Here is a 19,791-nt window from a genome sequence, read left to right on the forward strand (position 1 = left end):
AGATAATTCAGGTTATCTTGTAGTCACTTTATACAATATGTAGTCACTTTAAGTAAACTGATAGTAAGTTAAATTAAGGGGCCAGAAAGAGCACCCACGACCACTCTAAGAGAAACAATGTCTTATGAAAACCTAAGTCATTCCCATGTGCCACCACCCTAGAGAAGGTAAGTAAACTGTAAGTAATAGGTTCTATGTACAACTTTTGATTTTTAATATCCTAAGTATGCAAACTATTCAGCAACAATGTAGAAAAATAAGGACTTTCATACACTTCTTATGAGAGTATAAATTATTAACTCTTTAAGGCAATTTAGGAATAAATTTCAGAAATCCTAAAGAAGGTACATACCCAGTGATACAATAAATCTATTCTAAGACTTTATTGTAAGAAAATAACTGAACACAGGTGCGAAAATTACTGTACGTTAGAAAATTAATTATATTATTTAAATAGCTGAAAACTAGAAAATACCTTAGTATTTAACAGAAGTTGGTTAAGAATTTCTATACATTCATACATATAATGGAATAGTATGCAGCCATTAAAACTGACAAACTAGATGTTTATTGATATATGTGGAAGATTGCATTATTGGCTCCAATTCTCCACTCCTCCTTATATCCAGGCCTTTCGCCATGTAACTTTGCAGTGCCCTCGAATTGTAAGCAGGATGGAAGTCTCCATCCTGGGCTCAGCCACGTGTTATGTTTTGATCGATGGGATGTTAGCACAGGTGATGCAACCAGAAACTTAAAAACTGCATGCTCGATTGGGCATGCTCACGGCTGTGCCTCTGCTATCATTATGACATGAACATGCCTAAAAAGGATCCCTGGTCCAGGAGGATGACAGACATGTAGAGAAAAGTACAGTCTAGATTAGCCAATTTTGGCCAGCCACTGATTCATGAATGAGCCCTGATGAAACCAACAAACTGCCTAGCCATGTTCAACCTAGATCAGCTGATATTTAGCTGCTTTACAGAAGTATAAGCTAATGCTTACTGTTGTTTTAAGTCATTGAGTTTGGGAGTGGCTTGTTAAATGACATTTTTGTGATGATAATTAATTGATAAAGCATTTAAAAGTCAAAAGAAAAATGAGAGGAAAAAATCTGGAGATGTATATCCCAAAAGCTAATAGACTTTCAGTTAAAAATGGTAGATTGATCACATATATATCATTACTCTCTCCAAAAACCTCACTAAAATGACAATAAAGGAATAAAACTAGTCTTAAATCACAAAGAACAGAAGATTATAGCAAAATAAAATTTAATACAATAATGGAGACATAAAGCAGGTAGAAGAGAGATAAATGTCTGAGCAATATGGAAGAAATTATAGCTCAATAGCCTGTAGAGAGGAACACCAATAAAAATTAGGTCAACTCACACCACAGAACTTCTTAGAAATTCAGCACCTTGAAGGCATCAGATTCTATGGAAGGTGAGGGTAAGGTACAGAGAGGAAAATCAAGCTGAAAGCTTGTACACAGACCAGTTGGAATTCCAGGTCTCATCTCAATTGTGTGCAGCCAGGTAACTACCCTACATACGCTATCCTTCTAACTTTCTGCTCCATCCCCAGAGACCACGGTTCTGGAGAAAATTAACTAAAGAGGCACAGGTCTAGAGGATACTAAGCATAGTAACAGGCTTAGGAGAAGTGTGGGCTGAAGAGTTACAAGATTATATAAAATCTATTCATTGTAGTCAGCTGCCTCCTCTGTTCCTGCTCTCACAACTCCAGCAGTTTGGTCACATGAACTCCCAACTCACTGCAACTCCAACACTGTTACACTTCGGTAGACAATTGGAAAAATGAAATATTTTCAGAAGAAAATAAAATCTATACATAATGACATTTAGGGATACCACCAATAAAAAAGGTCAGCCCATTGCCTGATCTCCATACAGTGAGAATGAATGATCCATCAACAAGTCCTGCCCATGAAGAGTCTCAAATCGAAATGTTAGTGCCTCACTTTTAACATAAACAGACAGTGAAGGATTACCATAAATAAAAGAAAAGCCTCCCATGTTAAAGACAGAGCCTAAGAGAATACGAAAAAAAAGTGGAGGCGAGGTAGACAAGAAACAAAAAGACTATGCTTGGAACTGATGGAAACTGGGGGAAAAAAATCTTAGAGAGATAAGAAAGACTATTGTGTTGATAAAACTAATAATAGATTGCTTCAAAGAAACAACTGGAGACCAAGAAAGAACTTAAAAATATAATAGAAAAATAAAAGTCAATAGAAGAGTGGAAGATAAAAACGAATATCCCAGAAAAAGTAAGAGGAAGTAAAAAAGATGGAACTATCAATAGAAAATAAAATACACAAATTAGATCAAGGAAGTCCAGTATATAATAGACATTCCAAACAAGAGAACGGGGAAAATGTAGAAAAGATAGAATTATCAATAGAAAATAAAATATGCGAATTAGATCAATTAAGGAAGTCCAATACCTAATAGATATTCCAAATAAGAGAACAGAGAAAACAGAAAGGAGAGAATTTGAAAAACAGTACAGAAACACCTTCTAGAATGAAAGGACACTAGTCTCTACATTGAAAGGGCCTATCAAATGCCCAATATAATGAATGAAAAAACTCATCTCAAGACATAGAATCATGAAATTTAAAAACACTAAGAATTAGAAGTTTCCAAATCTTTCAGAAAAAAAAATTAATTGACATATAATGGCAACAAACTGCTCAATAACAACCAGGATGCTGAAAGACAGTAAAGCAATGACTTCAAAATACAAAGGAAAAGTTTTCCAGTTTAGAATTCTATACTCTGCTCCAACTATTAATTTGATGCTAAACTAGAACAAAAGCATTTTTCAGATGCAAAATGATGCTATATATATATATATTTCATATACCCTTTCTTGGAAAATTACTAGAGGAATCACTTTAGCAAAACAGGGGAAAATCAATAAAAGAGAGAAGGAATCCAGTAAAGAAGAGATACAACACAGGAGAATTATAAAGGGAAGTCCCACTATGACATCTTTATACCAGGACCAAATAACCAGGACAGATTAGGGCAGGATGGAGGATGTGTGAGGGAGGTCTCCAGAAAAATAATGGAACTGAGAGACTATTTGACATCTTTAAGCATCTATTATTAGGCACTTGACAGAGCTAGCAGAGCAGCTGGGGGAATAATAGTGATTAGTGCAAAAAGACTAAGCAAAAATAACAAATAAGCAAAAATGATAATTATTAACCCCAGGGTGGGGAGGGGAAAGGTTGTACAAGAAAGAAAAAGTAATCTTAGTTACTATTTTGCCCATTAGTAAATAATACATATAGTGTCATAAAATATAGTAACTACTGATATTATCAAACATTGACAACTCCTCAAAGAAACTAGGTAAAAGAGAAGTGGAGATATTGGTACGGAATAGCTAAATCTTTCTCTCTCATAATGAGGATGTAATAGATAGCACTAAAATTTATAATTAATTAAATAGCAATATAAAGTCTTATTTAGAAATAAAGGAAGTAAATACTAGCAAAACCCAGAAAGTAGTTGCTTCAAAGAAGTTGAACCACAGGTGAGAAGAGAGAGGCAGAGAACTGCTATTTGCATTATAAGCCTTTTAGAAAAATTTTTTTAAAATAATGTTAATTAACTCTCTGAGTGGTAGAACTTCAGAATGCTTTAATTTTTTCTCTTGGCTTATCTAAATTTTCTGTAATAATCTTACATTGCTTGCGTAATTTTTAAAAAATGTTTTTAAATTTAATACTTAAAAAAAAAAATTAAATCCACAGCATAAGTGTTAGAAAACCCTATGCAAATCAGGGACTGAGCCTTTGGGGTCTTACCTTTTATCGTGGTCAAAACGAAGAAAGCAATGAGGGTGTTGTTGATAGCGCAGGTAGACTTGGCAACACAAGACAAGACCGTGTAGGGATTTAAGAGATAGCTGGGGAAAAACATACATATTTGGCATTAGTAATCCTGGTCAAAGGACCAGGGAATCCTGGCCACTACAGGCAGGAAGTTCAGGAGATTTACTAAAAACATATTCGAGGGAAGTCAGCTTCTTAGAAATGAGTCCTCCTAAGTAAAAGAGAATGGAGTGGGGTTAGGGCCAGAGGAGAAAAGGCACTGAACATTCCTTATTCTGATCTATGTAATATATAGAAAACTATCTTATTTAATCATTACAGAGATGCTCTAAACTAGTAGTAATATTATGCCTGTTTTGCAGATGAGGAAACTGAGACTCAGTGCTTAAGTACCTTGCCCAAGTTTTCACAAGATAATAAATACATTCAAAACTAGATCTTTCTGGCTAGAAAGCCTAAGTTCTTTCTACTATTTTAGACTTCAAAATGGTAAAATTTTACTAATTTCTCCACAGCCATATATACCTTAGGAATGGCTACAGCTGTCTCTGAAAATCAGAAAAGAACTTTTTCCTAAGGAACCTAATCTCTGACACAGGCTACCCCCATTCAATAGCTCAGAGGAGCTTAGATTTAGCCCATTTGGTAGTCAGGCAGAGTCCACCCAGCCAGATCCCAAGGAAGAAATCATATCTGCTGACTCCAACAAGCTAGGTACCATTGAACTTCAGAGGACCTCTTGAACTTCCACTGGGAAGGAATTAAGTTAAAACACGTAGTAGAAAAGAATGAACTGAAAAAAATAAATCTGAAATGTGGTGAGTAAGGAAATCGTATATAGTCATAATGTATTATTATTATTTATTTCTATCTTGCTTCCACAAAAGATTTGAGGCAGCTCAAATAAGAACAGATAATAAAAAAATAATAGTAAAGTAAACATAGAAATAAAAAATCAAGACCAAGGAAAACATAAATAAAAGGAGAAAGTAAAAGCCAGAGAAAGAAGACCAATGAGTCTTCTACAGCATTGTAATAATCAGCTTCAAATGTGGCTCTGAGTTTCCTGGCAGACAAAGTGAAAAGGGAGACCAGTTACATAATTCTGACTATCAGATAGGAAGAAACATACCACTGTCTCAGGGAGAGATTATAATTATTATTCACACACACACAAAAAGACATTAAATCCAATACTTCCCAGGGCTGTAAGATTAGTAGTTCTAAAGTCAAAGGCCTAAAAATTGTTGGTGTTTTTTTTAAGCAATTACAGATAGGCTTGTTACACAATTTTTAAAGAAATGGCTGCTGCTGTTACAAAACTACCCTCAGGAGACATATTAGTCCATAAGGGATTCATAATGTTGCTAAAACTCTAGTTCTATTAAGTAGTTCTCATGAATTTTTCCAAAATACATAAATGTGAACTGATACCTCAAGGCTGCCTGGTCGGGGGCGAGGGGAAGCTATTTCTAAACAGCAGGTGATGTTCAAAAAGCAGTTACACAGCCAACTATCTGGAATACTGAATAGGAGATTCACACACAAGGCAGAGGGTTAAAAAAACTGTCCTCGTAAAGCCTCTTGTAATTCCAAAGTTCTAAGGTCATGTTTTTCCATGAGGAAACTTGTCTGTCTTGTTTACAGTGTATCCCTAGAACTAGCATATTATTAATATTCAATGACTATTAGTTGACTGAATAATTATTCACATTTGCCTATCTCAGGAATATAAACGAGAATAACCTGAAAGAATTAAACTTATTGGCAGCACTCAGTACTCCTAGAAAATTCTTTCATAGAGCCTCAATAAGTTCCACTCTTCTACATTTGTCACCCATCTGGGATGGGTCTGTTTGGCACTTGTTTTCTGAACGACAAATGGGAGACTATATTGTACGTGAAGCATAGGAGCTGCTCAAAACAACAGCCACATAAAGATCAGAATTTTATTCAATCCATATATCACAATTGAAGATATCTTTTTTTTTTTTTAAGAAACAAACACTGGCTACAAGAAGGCTGGAGTCCAGATCAGCATCGAGTGAAAAAGCATTTGTAAGGGTTGATTGTAAACTTCCCTATCTGAGGCTTTGTCCCAACAGAGACAGAATGGCTCTGTCTCTTTTTCTGGCCAGAACCCCAGTTGTGCAACAGAACTACAGCAAATACTTGATGACTAAGACTGCAAATCTCCAAAAATACAACAAACAACATGAGAAAGTCTCATCAGATTTTCCTCGCATTAGCTGGCACTGAGCCCTATTTTGTCAGAAAATACTTACAACAGGGCCACTTTCAGAGGGATGTAACGCATTTCCATGGGGGTTCGGATGAGTTCGGTCACATCTGGGGCATACTGGTCTAGTTCTAGGAGGAGTTTCTGTTTTTTAAACTGGAAAAGAAATGAAAAACACATGAAACGAATTACTTTCTGTTGCTTTTAGGATAAAGACAAAAGTCTTTCCATGACCCACATGGTCCCACCTCTTCAGGCTCATCTTACACCCACTTCCCCCAGCTCTCATTTCTGAGTTCAAGCACCATGAACATGCCATGCCCCTCCTGCTCCCAGGACTTTACATTGAACCTGGAACATCTTCTCTTTTCCTTAGTTAACTCCCACACAGTCTTTAGATCTCAGTTAAATCATCACTTCCTCAGGAAGACACACTCACCCTCCACCCCGAATAGGTAAAATCTTCCTATTATACACATTCTTTCATAGCATTATTCACGGCATAACTTTCAAATTTACTTATGTGACTGACTGATATGTGTTTCCCTCACTAGACTATGAGTTCCGTGAAGGCAGGGACCATGTTGATTTGCCAATAGCACAGTGAACAAACAATAAATATCTGTTGAATGGCTACATGACTGATCTGAGTGGCAAAGCAAAGTTCTTAGCCATTTTGAAAAGTTATTATCAGTGGCCTAAGGACTCCAAAGTCCTAAGAGCAAAGTAAAATGATCCCCTAAATGTCACAGGATCCTGGATTTTCTTCTGAGTTCTCCTGTTTCAAGTTTTTGAGTTCACAGTGGAAGTGAGGAATGGCCATGATGAAGAGGAGGAGGGCAGGGTGTGGCTGGGAGCTAGATAGGTAAAAGGAAATGAGATGGGGGTGGGAAGCTCTTGCCTTTCCCTGGTGTGTTCCAACAAGTTCATGGGTATGTTCCAGAATGAAAAAAAAAAAAAAAAATTAGGCAACTCTATAAGCAAACATGGGTCAGATTATAGATAGAAAAAGCCTCTGAACCCAAAATGGGTAGCCCTGCTGATTTCATGATCAGAGATTCTTATTTAGACAGTATAAAATCAATTCTGCAACCTATTATAAAACAGAGTAATTCGGAGAAGACAAAGTAGCTAGCACTTAACTATCTGTGTGTGATTAAAGATTTAATGATGAAAAAAGCAGATATCAACAGAATATATACTGCATTGTACCATTTACATAAAGTTAAAAGCATATAAAATAATAGTAGATGTTATTTAGAGATATTCACAAAAGAAGTAAAAGTTAAGGCCATGTGTGAGAATGATAAATACTAAAGTCAGAACAGTGGTAACTGGTGAGGGGAGGAATAAGGAGATAAAAGTATCAGAGAGATGCAACTTTATGTGTAATGTTTTCTTTTTTAAACTGATATAGGTTCACAGTATGTATTATTCTTTATGTACTTTTGCATATCTTAGGTATTTAGTAATTAAAATTTTTTAATTAAAAAAATTTAAAGAGCCATCTTTCAGTTCAAGAGAAAATTATGGGGTCGTCATAGGAATATAGGTAACTCCAGATTTCTTGCATAGCTTTAGGTATAGGCTTAATCAGAAAACCTGAACAAATTTTAAAAACCTCCCTTTGATCATCTCTGAGAGTCCAAGTTAAGTGGTGAAAATTATCATCAGTAAGATTTATGCTGCCATTTACAGCTGGGTTTGTTTAATTAAAAGGGCAAAATATAAACTAAGGTGATTTTATCAGAGAGAAGGTGGCTGGCTCAGTAAACAAAGCTTTCAGTGAGGACAGTGACAGCAGCAGTGGTTGAAGGACAAAGGCCCCACTAGCTAAGGGTTCTGGAGTTCTATTGCAAAAAGACGGTCACATGGAGGGTAAGAGATCCCATAAAAAAGGCTGTTAAAAAAAAGTGTTCATCTAGGAGCAGCCAGAGAGACAGAGTGGGGGGGCGGGGTGAGAGAATGCTTCAATTCCCCAGATTGGAAGCTAGTCTGCAGTGCTACAGTCAGAGATGGAGGCAGCTAAACAGGGATGTAGAGACCCTGGGCAAAGGTGACACTATCCCAACAATGAAAGAAAAGTACTTCCTTGTAACTCCCATCTTCCAAAATACTTTAAAGATTTTACAAAAGGAGAGTTTCCAGGAAAGAAGGGCAGTCAGGCCAGTCAGTAGTCCTCAGATTCTCTGCTACCTCTCTTTTTGTCTCCCTCAGTACCACCAGCACAGCTGCCATTATACCTGGCCTCATCAGCTCAATATTGATTCAGCTCCCCTAAGCAAAGACAAAATCCCCTTTAAAAATCCCCACTGCATCCAGTTAGAGACAGGAAATCTAAGGAAAATTAAACACACACACACAGAGCAAGAAAACAGAAGTACAAAAATAAAAGAGGTTAAAGAGTACAATTTAAAATCCAAAGGTAAATATTTCTAGATATATTCAGCAGCCTTGACAATGATGAAATTTAAAGCTATCAAAGGAGAGGTTAAAAGTGATCTAAAGGGTAATTACCTGGATGTGTTACCTTTCTGATCATTAATAAGTTTGTACACAGATGCTTATACTGTTTTTCATATGTGTGTTACATTTCAGTAGAAATTTCTGAAATTTCTTTCCCTTTTGCCCACTCTCCCATGTAGCCCTTTCTTTACTTGTCACTTGCAAGATTTGATTTTGCAAGGACATAATTTTCCTACTTCAAATAAAGAGCTTTTTTTCTAATCATTGAAGAGCTATGTCTACACACTTTTGCATCCCTCAAAATCTATGGCAGGGGATTCGGGAGGTAAGGAAGTTAATACTCCACTTCTACTGCATCTCCAACTGTTAGCCTCAGCACACTCTAAATTCAGGAGCCTATCCTTCACATTCACAGTCCTCTAATCACATTAAGGGGATACAGGTTTTTATCTCCACCAAACCACCTGCAGCTTTCTCACATGAATTCTTAAGGGACAGACTAGACTAACATTGCTTTTGTCAAATGAGGTGGATATAAAATGTCATGAGAATCAAATAGTCACAATCAATCAGTATGCACATTTCACAGTCTAACAGAGATAGGGTGGGGTTGGAGACTCCCTCTCTGTACCATAGTTTTCCAGGATGCATTTCGGTTTAGACACAGCTTCATTACCAGAATGAGTTAATTTTTGACACAGTATAAATAAAATTCTTATTCTGACCAAGAAACCAAATGTTCCAATAGGCTAAATTCTGATAAACAAAACTATTCCAAATTTTAACTCAGTATTAGTGATAATATAATGTCTTGGTGTACCAAAAAGAGGGTACTGACAACTCATTTGGTTTTCTCTCTCCCTCTTTAAATCACACAAAGAAAAAAACAAAAGTCTCTATATGTTTCCATATAAACTCAGAATAACTAAGAAATGAATTAAAATTATTGGTGTTCCATATTAAAGGATGTCTCTCTAATGTCTCTCCTATTGACCCTAGAGCCTGACTTTGTTATTAGGAAACTAACTGAAACCAAGTTTCATGACTTCCCATAAACTTCTCCCCCATTAAAAATTGTTTTAATTGGAGTATATGTATGGTGTTTTTATGATAGTTGAACAGAAAAAAAATGAATATGCATAATGTTAGCATCTCTAATCAACTTACATTAAAACACATCTCAGTTTTATATTTTGGTTGAAAAGATCTGGCTATGTTCTTAAATGAAAGCTACCAATTCTCCCTAAGATATTCATATATATCCTATATATTCCATATATACATACATACACACACACACATTGGTGGGTATAGACACGGACCTATTTTTTTCTCTAGTGCGTTACACCAAAAAATTTCAAACTACAGAAAATTGAAAGACTAATTCAATAAAACACCTAGATCCACCAATTGTCAACATTTTGCCACATTTCCCTTATCTCTACACAAACATGCACAATTTTTTTCACTGAGCCATTTGAAAGTAAGTTATAGATATCATGACCCTTCACCACTAAATTTTAAGTTATAGATGTCATGACTCTTCATCCCTATATTTTAGCATATAACTTCAAAGAACAAAGACTGTGGTTTATATATACAATCTATCTTGGAGAAGAAAAGAACCACTGCTAATTTATCTTTGAATTCATCTGCTTATGAGCCTCACGCCCAGTTATTTCATCTCTTGCCTTCCAGTGAATCCTGTCAAAGCATTTCACCTCAGTCCCCAACATTTTCATTTCCAGCTCTCTTGAAATATAACTGACATCCAACATTGTGTAAATTTAAGGTGTACGATGTGATAATTTGATATATGCATATATTGCAAAATGATTACCACAATAAGTTTAGCTAACACATCCATTACCTAACATAATTACCTTCTTTTTGTGTGTGGTGAGAGCACTGAAGATCTACTCTCTTAGTGTATAATACAATGTCGTTTACTAGAGTCTCTATGCTTTATACTAGATCCCTAGAACTTACTCATTTTATAACTAAGAGTTTGTACACTTTGACCAACATTTCCCCCACCCACAGGCCCCAGCAACCACCAATCTACTCCCCGTTTCTGTGAGCTTGACTTTTTTAGATTCCACATATAAGCGAGATCATCATATAGTATTTATCCTTCCCTGTTTGACTTATTTCACTTAGCATAATGCCTTCAAGGTTCATCCACATTGTCACAAATGCTCCATTACTTTAAGATGTATACTCCCTGGTCTTGGTGATACTGAGTCTCTAAAATGTAGTTCTTAATCATTTAGAAGAGGAATCAAAGACTCTGAGCACTGATTAACAACCATGGACTCTCTACATGAAAAAAAAAAAGATATATGCACATACATATACAATTTTTCATACCATCTCAAGGTTTTTATAGATTTGTTAAGCCTAATAATAAACTCCAAGTTAAGAACTCTCAGTTTATATATTTAAAAAGTCTTCTTGAGGTCTAAAATTCTAGAATTCATCAGCTTTACTCATTAACTGATGACCAGTGCCACAGAAAGGCAGATTTCTATTTCTGGTTCTATTACTTGGTAACACAAGTGAAAATGAACCACAAACAGATAACACCAATGGGATGGAACCTTCTCTCATCCCAGTCTAAATCTTCTCAGTGGCTTCCAGCCAATGAAGGAAGACTGCAGCCAATTTTTAAAATAACTACATTGAGAGTACACACGGTTAATCTGTTAACTCTCTCAGATGAGAATGGTCCTGCTATACAATTCCCCTTGGCTATTATATACGGATTAGGACCAAAGTTTACTTTCAACAAGCATTTAGTACAAGGCAAATTTTCCAACTAAGACTGCTCTCTGTAGGAAAACAAAAACTACATTGAGAATCCAATTTTACCCAAGATAGGCACAACACAGTGAGTTAAAAGCTGTATTCATTTTCCTTCGTAAAGAAAAACTGATGAAAGGAATGGAAGATTTTTAAGGGCCCTCATTAACAGAATTGTAGTTCAGTTCCATTTGTTCCAGAAAGTCTGGACTGGCACCAGTAAGTGGATATTAAGCTACAAAGATTAAGCTGACCTTTCTGTATCTATTAGTAAAGCTATCTTGTTGGTTTGGGTTTGGCCATTCCAGGGCTGGCTGAAGGAGCCAGAAGCTTCACTCCCACTTCTTAGTATTTTAAAACAGTTGGATCCTTAAGTACATGACCTTTGATTCTTTGTACAACAAAGACCAGTAGGCTACCAAATTCCACCAGTTTTGTCCTTCCCACTGACTACTTACCACAACTTTATTGAAGTCCTGGATTGCAAAATACAGGGCAATGGCAGTGAGTGCATCAGTTATCTGTCAAGAGAAAGAGAAATAACAGGAAATGAACCCAGTGTAAGAGTAACAGAATGCTGCCAGGGTCTGAAGTTTCTGGATGGTGGTGGACTATCCAGTATGGAACTTTTACAGTAAGGCAGAACCTCAGCCCTCACTTTGACTACCGAAAGATAAAACCTTTTCAGGAAGGTCTGACTGGAAAAAAGTTGCTCTGTAATTGCAAATTACTTAAGTTTTCTGTAAAGTGGGAATAATACCCACTCCTTGAAGGCGTATGTTAAGTGCTTAGTACACGTAAGTCTTCAAAAAAATAGCAGCCATTATAATTATTAAGGAAGACCTCAGTGGACCTCCTACATGACCCAGATTTTCAATCCTAGATTAGGCAAATGTTTTGAATTACTATGCTCTCAAAACATAGCCCTGTCATTTCAATTTGGAAAGTTCTTATTCCTGAAAGTCTCATCAGATCTATATTCTCATCGCAGAATCTCTTGCAGAATGCTTAGGAAATAGAGGATGCTTTCTACACTGGCATCACAATTAAAGCCAATCATAGGATCTCAGATCTAGAAAATTGAAGGCTATGTAGTCCAGAAATCAAATTTTAAAAGTATAAGAAATTGGAACTGGTCAGACATCAGAAACTACTCCTTACCCTTCCATAATATGGTTGACCCTTGAACAATTGGTTTGAACTATGTAGGTCCACTTATACGCAGATATTTTTCAATAAATACCCGTACTATTTTCCACCCAGGATTGGTGGAGGACCGACTGTATGCACTGATTACACCATTTTATATAGGAGACTTGAGCATCCATGGATTTTTTGGTATTTACGAGGAGGTTTCTGGAACCAATCCTCCTGGATACTAAGGAACAACTTAAGTTTTTGAGGAGTCAAAAGTTATACGAGGATTTTCATCTACACTGGTGGAGGGACACCCATAACCCTACATTGCTCTAGGGACAACTGTATTATCATAGTTCCATGAATTCAAATTAAAGATAGGTTTTTGCTTTTATATTCTGAGAAACTCCTGAGCTCCTAAAAGATTTTTTTTATTAAAAACAAGACAAGACAATAAAATTTAAAATATATACATATTGATTTTATGTGCAAGATTGCTTACCATAAATACCAATTCAGCATAGTCAATCAGGAAATGAAAGAGGTATATTATTAATGGAGTCTGCAGGAAAAAACAAACAAGCAAATTAAATTAAATCTTACTATTATCAGTTTCTAGAGTAGGTGGAAGAAGCTATCCTGTCAGCAAAAATCTTTCTTTCCTAGAATACTGTTCTATGCTAGCCGCTCAGTGTACATATGAAGGGGAATAATTTTGTATCATCGGATAATTTTGTGCCACTAAGACTGTCTGCTGAATTGAGTAAAGAGGATAAACAAAATCCGACATGTGTTAAACATTTAAGAACCATTAAAACACTAAAGGTATGAGATGATCTTTAGTTCTAAGATATTATAATAGCCAAGGGGAATTCCACAGTAGGCCAAGACTGCTGAACTCATAAAATAAATTGGGAAGTATTTTTCCCTTCTTCTATTCTTTGAGATGTTTTATACGATTAGTGTTATTTCTTCCTCAAAGAGTTGGGAAACTCCACTCACTGTGAAGCCATCTCAGCCTGAGTATTCTTGAGAGAAGATTTTTTTTATAACAGATTCAAAATTTAAATTTCATTTCCTGATTACATATGTAATTTCTTTCACAGATAAAACACTATTCATATTTGCTATCTTTTCTTTACCAGTTTAGGTAAGTTGTGCTTTTCTAGGAATTTGTCCATTTCACCTAAATTTTCCAAATTTTTGGCATAAAGTTGTTTATAATATATTTTAGTTACTGTAGGAACTATAGTGATGTCTCCTTTTTCATTCCTGATATTGGTCATTTGTACCTTCTCTTTTTTATCTTGCATATTTTGCCAGAGATTTCTTAATTTTATTATATTCTTTGAAAAACCAACTTTCGGTTTTGCTGATTATTATACTCTTATTTTCTATTTCATTGGTTTCTGAACTTCACAATACGATATACAATTCTTCAAACTTTTCTGGGGATAATTGCTTTTTCTCTTTCTAATTACACCTAGATCACTGATTTTCAGACTTTCTTTACTAATATATCGATCTAAGGCAATAAATTTTCCTCTGAGTATGACTTTAGCTGCATTGCATAAGTTTTGATATGTTGCTTTTTTCAAAATCATTCAGTTCAAAATAGTCTAATTTCAACTGAGATTTCTTCTTTAATTGAGACCACTTAAAAATGTACAGTGTTCAATTTCCAATTATTTTTCAGCTTTCTTTTTATATTTTTATAATTTATTTCTAGGTAATTTCTACTGTGGTCATAGAAAATACTCTGTATTTCAATCATTTAAAATGTGTTGTGACTTGCTATATGGTCCATCATATGGTCAATTTTGGTAAATGCTCCATGTACACTTGAAAAGAAAGTGCATACTAACTTTTATGGGTGTAGCATTATATATAACACTTAGGTTAACTGTTAATGGTTTGTTCAAATCTTCTATATCCTTATTGATTTTTCGGTCTGTTAGTTATACCAGTGACTAAGAGAGGTATGTTAAAAATCTCCCTCTATGACTGAATTTGTCTACTTCAACTTTTAGTTATGCCATCTGGGGTTTATATATTTTGAAGCTATTTAGTTAGATGGATTTGTACATAAAATTACTCTATCTTCTGAGTGAACTCATCTTTTTATCATCATAAAATAATTCTTTTTACCTCTAGTAATGTTTCTTGCCATAAAGTCTTCTTTATCTAATATTAGTATAGCTACATCAGTTTCTTTAGGTTAATGTTTGCATGATACATCTTCTCTCCTATTTTTACTTTCTATTTTGTGTCCTTAATGTAAGATGTATTTCTTAAAAGCAGCATATAATTATTTTTCTTTAACCCAATCTGACAATCATTATCTTTTAGTTGAATTTTTTAGTCTATTCACATTTAATGTAATGATTGATATATTCGTGTTTAAATTTATCATCTTACTATTTAATTTTCCATTTGTCTCATTTTTCTCTATGCTATTTTTCTCTCCTTTCTTGCTTGCTTCTGCATATTTTTTATTATTCCATTTTCCCCTCTATTAGCTTATTGGTGATGTATATAGCTACTATCCTTTTAGTAGTTAACCTACAGGTTATGACATACATCATTGACTTTAATTAGAGTATGATATAAATTACTTTTACCACTCCCTAGACTTTTGAACACTTTAACTCCATATAGCTTCTTCTAGCCTTTTCTACTATTGTTGTTTTAACTTTTTTCTCATATATTAAACCCACAAGACATTATTTTATAGTCAATATTTATTTAGATTTACCCACATATTTACCTTTTCCATTGTTATTTATTTTTTCATATATTCCATGATGTCGTCAAGGACATAACCAATCCTCTGCCTTTTTTGTGTTTTTTAAATGCAAGTCTGCTGGCAACAAATTCTATTAATTTTTTATTTGCTTGGAAATATCTTTATTTTGCCTTTATTTCTGAAAGATATTTTCACATACTATAAAATTCTATGTTGGCAGATGTTTTCTTTCAGCACTATATGGTAACTTTCCATTGTCTTCTGGATTCCACCATTTTTGTTGAAAAGTTAGTTTCTATTTTACTGTTCTTTAAAGATCATACCCTTTTTGGCTGCTTTAATCTGTTTTTGATTTGGGGCAGTTTTATTATGATGTACGTTTATCTTTGAATTTATCCTGCTTGGGTTCATAGAGCTTCTTAAGTTTAAATCTTTCATACATATTGTTCAGCCACTAATTTGTTCAAATATTGTTTCTGCCTTATTCTGGAACTCCATTTGTATGTATGTTAAACCTTTTTTACTGTGTCTCATGGAGTTTTTATGGGCTTTTTTCCCTCCCTATGTTTTCTATCCTTTTCTCTCCAAGCTTCAGTCTAGATATTTTCTATAGACCTATCTTCCAGATCACTAAGCCTCTCTTTAGCTTTGAGTAATCTGCTATTAAAATCACCTATTGCATTCTTAATTTATTATGTTTTCCAGTTCTAGAATTTCCATTTGATTCATTTTTTTTAATTTGCTTAAATCTTTGATCTGCTTCAATAATATATATATACATATATATGTATGTATATGTATATATATCTCTGTGTGTGTGTGTGTGTGTGTGTGTGTGTGTGTGTGTGTGTGTATTTGTTGTTGTTGTTGCATCTTTTTTCCCCCTGGCTTTATTGAAATATAATAAACAATTAGTTGCTCATATTTACATTGTACAGTTCAATGAGTTTTTTCCAATAATAGTTGGCATATAATAATATATCAGTTTCAATTGTACAGCATAGTGATTTAGAGATCTATATAACTCATAAAGTGATCACCCCACTAAATCTAGTACCCCTATTACCTCTTACATATTTATTACAATACTGTTAACTATTTTCCTCATGCCTAACTTTATATCTCCATGTCTATTTTGCATTTGATTCATTTTTATATATTATAGTTCCCTGGTGAAATTCTTGTCTTGCCATTTATTTTCGAACATATTAATCATTGATTGCAGTTATTTTTAAAGTCCAAATTTGATAACTTGAAATCTATATCATCTGTGAATCTGTTTTTATTGCCTTTTTTTCTGTGTTATTATGCTTGGTACTTTTTGATTGAATAGTGAACATCGTGAATGAAAAACTGCAGAGATTCTGGATGAGGCTATTTTCCTCCAGAAAGGATTTCTCTAAACTTCTGGCAAGCAATTAGAATAGAATTATATCACATTAATCTAATTAGAGATTTAGCTAATTAGAAGATGGATTCAGTCTTTGTAAGACTGACTAGTCTATAATGTGGTCTACTCTTCTGGAAGCCAAATTCTCTACCAGGCCCTGCCACTTCAGTTGGCCATGCACTCGAATTTGTATTTCCCAAGCACCATGAAATTGCCAATAGCTCCTTAAACCCTTACTAGCCAATTTCTGTTCTGTTTCTCTGCCTCTCAGATTGTGCCTCTTACCCGCTGGTAAATGCATTAAGTAGAAATCTGCTCAGAATGTCAGTCTCATTTTTTGTACTTTCCTCTCTGAGATCTTGGCCCCTCGAGTCCTGGCTATCTTGGTACTTTCCAATGCCTTCAAACACATGTTATTTTGTCCTGCTTTTCTAATTGCTCTAAGCAATAGTGTTGGTCTGCTACTACAAGTCAGTTCACCAATCCACCAGAACCACAAAGAAATTGCCAGACTTGGTTTTAGTGAGCCCATGCTGGTGACTCAGGAGCACCTCTTTCCAACCCCAACCACATACAAATATGTGTCCTATAATATTATAAAAGTCACTGACAGTTTTTTAGTGAGAACAAGCTAGTATGGTAGAAAAACAAAGCTTTGGAGTCAGACTCAGCTTTAAAACCAGGTTCTACCTGAGTACTTTTGGGCAAGTTGTTTTCCCCTCTGAGCCTTAGTTTCCTCAGCTATAAATAGGAATAATGACCTATTTCACAGGGCTCTTGTAGGATAAAGTGGTAATTGTGCACAAAGTACTTAGCATAGTGACTAGCATACAGTAAACCTCAATATGTTAGCTACCTGAGATAAACTTTTTATCTTTTTGAAAACAGGGACATCAGCTTTGCCTTTCAAGGTTCTAAAAGGATTAAGCTTTTACAACTATCTACTAATGGAGTCTTTTTTTTTTTTTCATTTATCTTTGTTAGTAAGAAGTAGTAACTTGATATTTATATTAGCAATAGCCTCCTTTCAAAGTGTTTTGATGCTTCAGATAGTTTAGAATGGCTCTAAATCAGTCTCAAGAATATCAGAACAAATAGTCCTCAAAAAGTCTTATCGGTAAATGGGCTGGTTTCCATAATGAACTAATGTTTATGCAGCACTTAGTTTAATACTATTATAGAGAAGCATACATGAATATAATTTGTCTCTATGTTATATCTCCATTTGGGCAACCACTCCCAATCAGGGTAGGGTATATATGAATAAACTTACAATTTAACTATCATTATTCAGCTAAACATAGAACACAGAAACATGTGTTGAAGGCAGTCATAAAATATCACCTGTGGTTGCTAAATTCCTTTTTTCTCTCCTGTACAGATTTTCCTTCTCCACTTTCACATATGCTTACACTTTACTAAGAACTAGATAATAAAATCTGCTGAATATTAAGAAATAATGCAAAGCAATGATGAACTTTCTTTTCAAAAGTATCCTTTTCATTTTACTTGACATAATTTTCTTTATATTTTATTACTTAAAGAAATTATATTAAAATATAGGTAGCTCTTGATTTATAAACACCCAACTTATAATCAAATTAACCCATATTCAGGAATAAGAAGCAAGGGACTCTGAGTTTGAAGTTGTTCCCACTGTGTTCAGGAGAAGCAACTGTTCTTGCTCCTTAATTCAAAATTCTTAAAAGTTAACAGTCCTAAAGGGGTTACCTTATACAAGTAAAGACAGTTAACATGCTTCTTGTAGCTAGAAATTACTAACTCATGCCTTTACATACACACACACACACGAGTGAGAATGTGTTCTGGGCAACCTCATTGTATCTAAGAATGCATTTTTCCAGAAAAGCAATATTTTAACATTTTAAAGTATGGTTAAGTGGCTAGATATAGCTCTTGCATTTATACATTCAACATATTCTTTCTAAAAATACTATTCTACATCATCCCCTCTTCTCTACCTCTTCCAATTTTCTTCCCCACCTCTCACTTTCAGCCGACAACCTCGTTTCTTATTTCACTAAGAAAAGAAACAATTAAATGAGAACCACCTTATTTATCCACTACCCAGTTAGTTGACCAATTTCCTATATCTATTCCTATATTCTCCATCTGTCTCTTATTAACAACAATGCACTTCCTTTCTTATCTAAGCCAAATCCTCCACCTATGAACTAGATCCCATTCCTTCTTGCCTCCTCAAAGATACTGCTCATAAAATTATCCTGTCTTACATTACCAACTCCTCTTTCCATAGGATTATTTTCATCAGCAACCAAATATACAGATCCTCATATTTAAAGTCTTCACTAGACATCTCCCCGCAACTACCATACCCTCCTTTCTCGGCTCCCCTTTAGAGCAAAACTCCTCCAAAATTCTGTCTCTGCCTTCAATCAGTCTCTTGTCCCTATACTCCACTGAAAATCCTGTTGCCAAAGTCTTCAAAGATCTCAATTTTGGCAAATCAATCATCAATCCTCAGTCCAAAATTTTCCAACCTTGCAATACCATTTGATATTGTCTTTATTCCTTCCTTGAAGCATTTTCTTCATCTGGCTCCCATGAACTACATTCTCTTAATTTTCCTCCTTTTCAGCTTTATTTCCTAGGTCCTCATCCCCTTCCTAACCTCGATGTATGGAAGTACTCCAGGTCTCGGTATTCTTCTTTATGTAATTCACTCCCTATGTATTTTACTTATCTATATCTGTGTAACAAATTATCCTAAAACTTAAGAGCTTAAAAAAACACGCATTTGGACATGGTTCCATAGTGTAGCGGTTAGCGTGTCTGCTTTACACACAGAAGGTCCTGGGTTCACGCCCCAGTGGAGCCACGGTTCATGGTCTATGGCCATGCCACCCTGAACAAGCCTGATGTCTGATCTCGGAAGCTAAGCAGGGTTGGGCCTGGTTAGTACTTGGATGGGAGACCACCTAGGAAGACCAGGTGCTGTAGGCATAAAAAATAATAATAATAATAATAATAATAATAATAATAATAATAACATTTATTATCTCACACAGTGTCTGAGAGTCAGGAATCCAGGAGTGGCTTAAGTGAGTGGTTCTGGTACAGTCTCTTATGAGGTTTCAGTCAAGCTGTCGGCTG

The 19,791-nt window shown here is 35.0% G+C and overlaps 1 protein-coding gene and 1 pseudogene across 1 annotated transcript in view; one reads left to right on the forward strand and one right to left on the reverse strand.

Annotated features, from left to right (window-relative positions):
* The window catches only part of PIGU (phosphatidylinositol glycan anchor biosynthesis class U), an 83,317-nt gene that overhangs the window by 47,486 nt on the left and 16,040 nt on the right, over nt 1–19,791 (reverse strand). Inside the window, exons 3-6 of the mRNA XM_039864131.1 lie at nt 13,023–13,082; nt 11,842–11,904; nt 6,162–6,271; nt 3,850–3,950 (exon numbers count right to left, since the gene is read on the reverse strand). Of these exons, the coding sequence (XP_039720065.1) occupies nt 3,850–3,950; nt 6,162–6,271; nt 11,842–11,904; nt 13,023–13,082 (334 nt within the window). The remainder of the gene's footprint in view (nt 1–3,849; nt 3,951–6,161; nt 6,272–11,841; nt 11,905–13,022; nt 13,083–19,791) is intronic.
* On the forward strand, nt 19,526–19,641 carry LOC120604068 (uncharacterized; annotated as a pseudogene).

Source organism: Pteropus medius, unplaced genomic scaffold, assembly GCF_902729225.1.
Source record: "Pteropus medius unplaced genomic scaffold, Ma_sr-lr_union100, whole genome shotgun sequence".
NCBI classification, from domain to species: Eukaryota; Metazoa; Chordata; class Mammalia; order Chiroptera; family Pteropodidae; genus Pteropus; species Pteropus medius.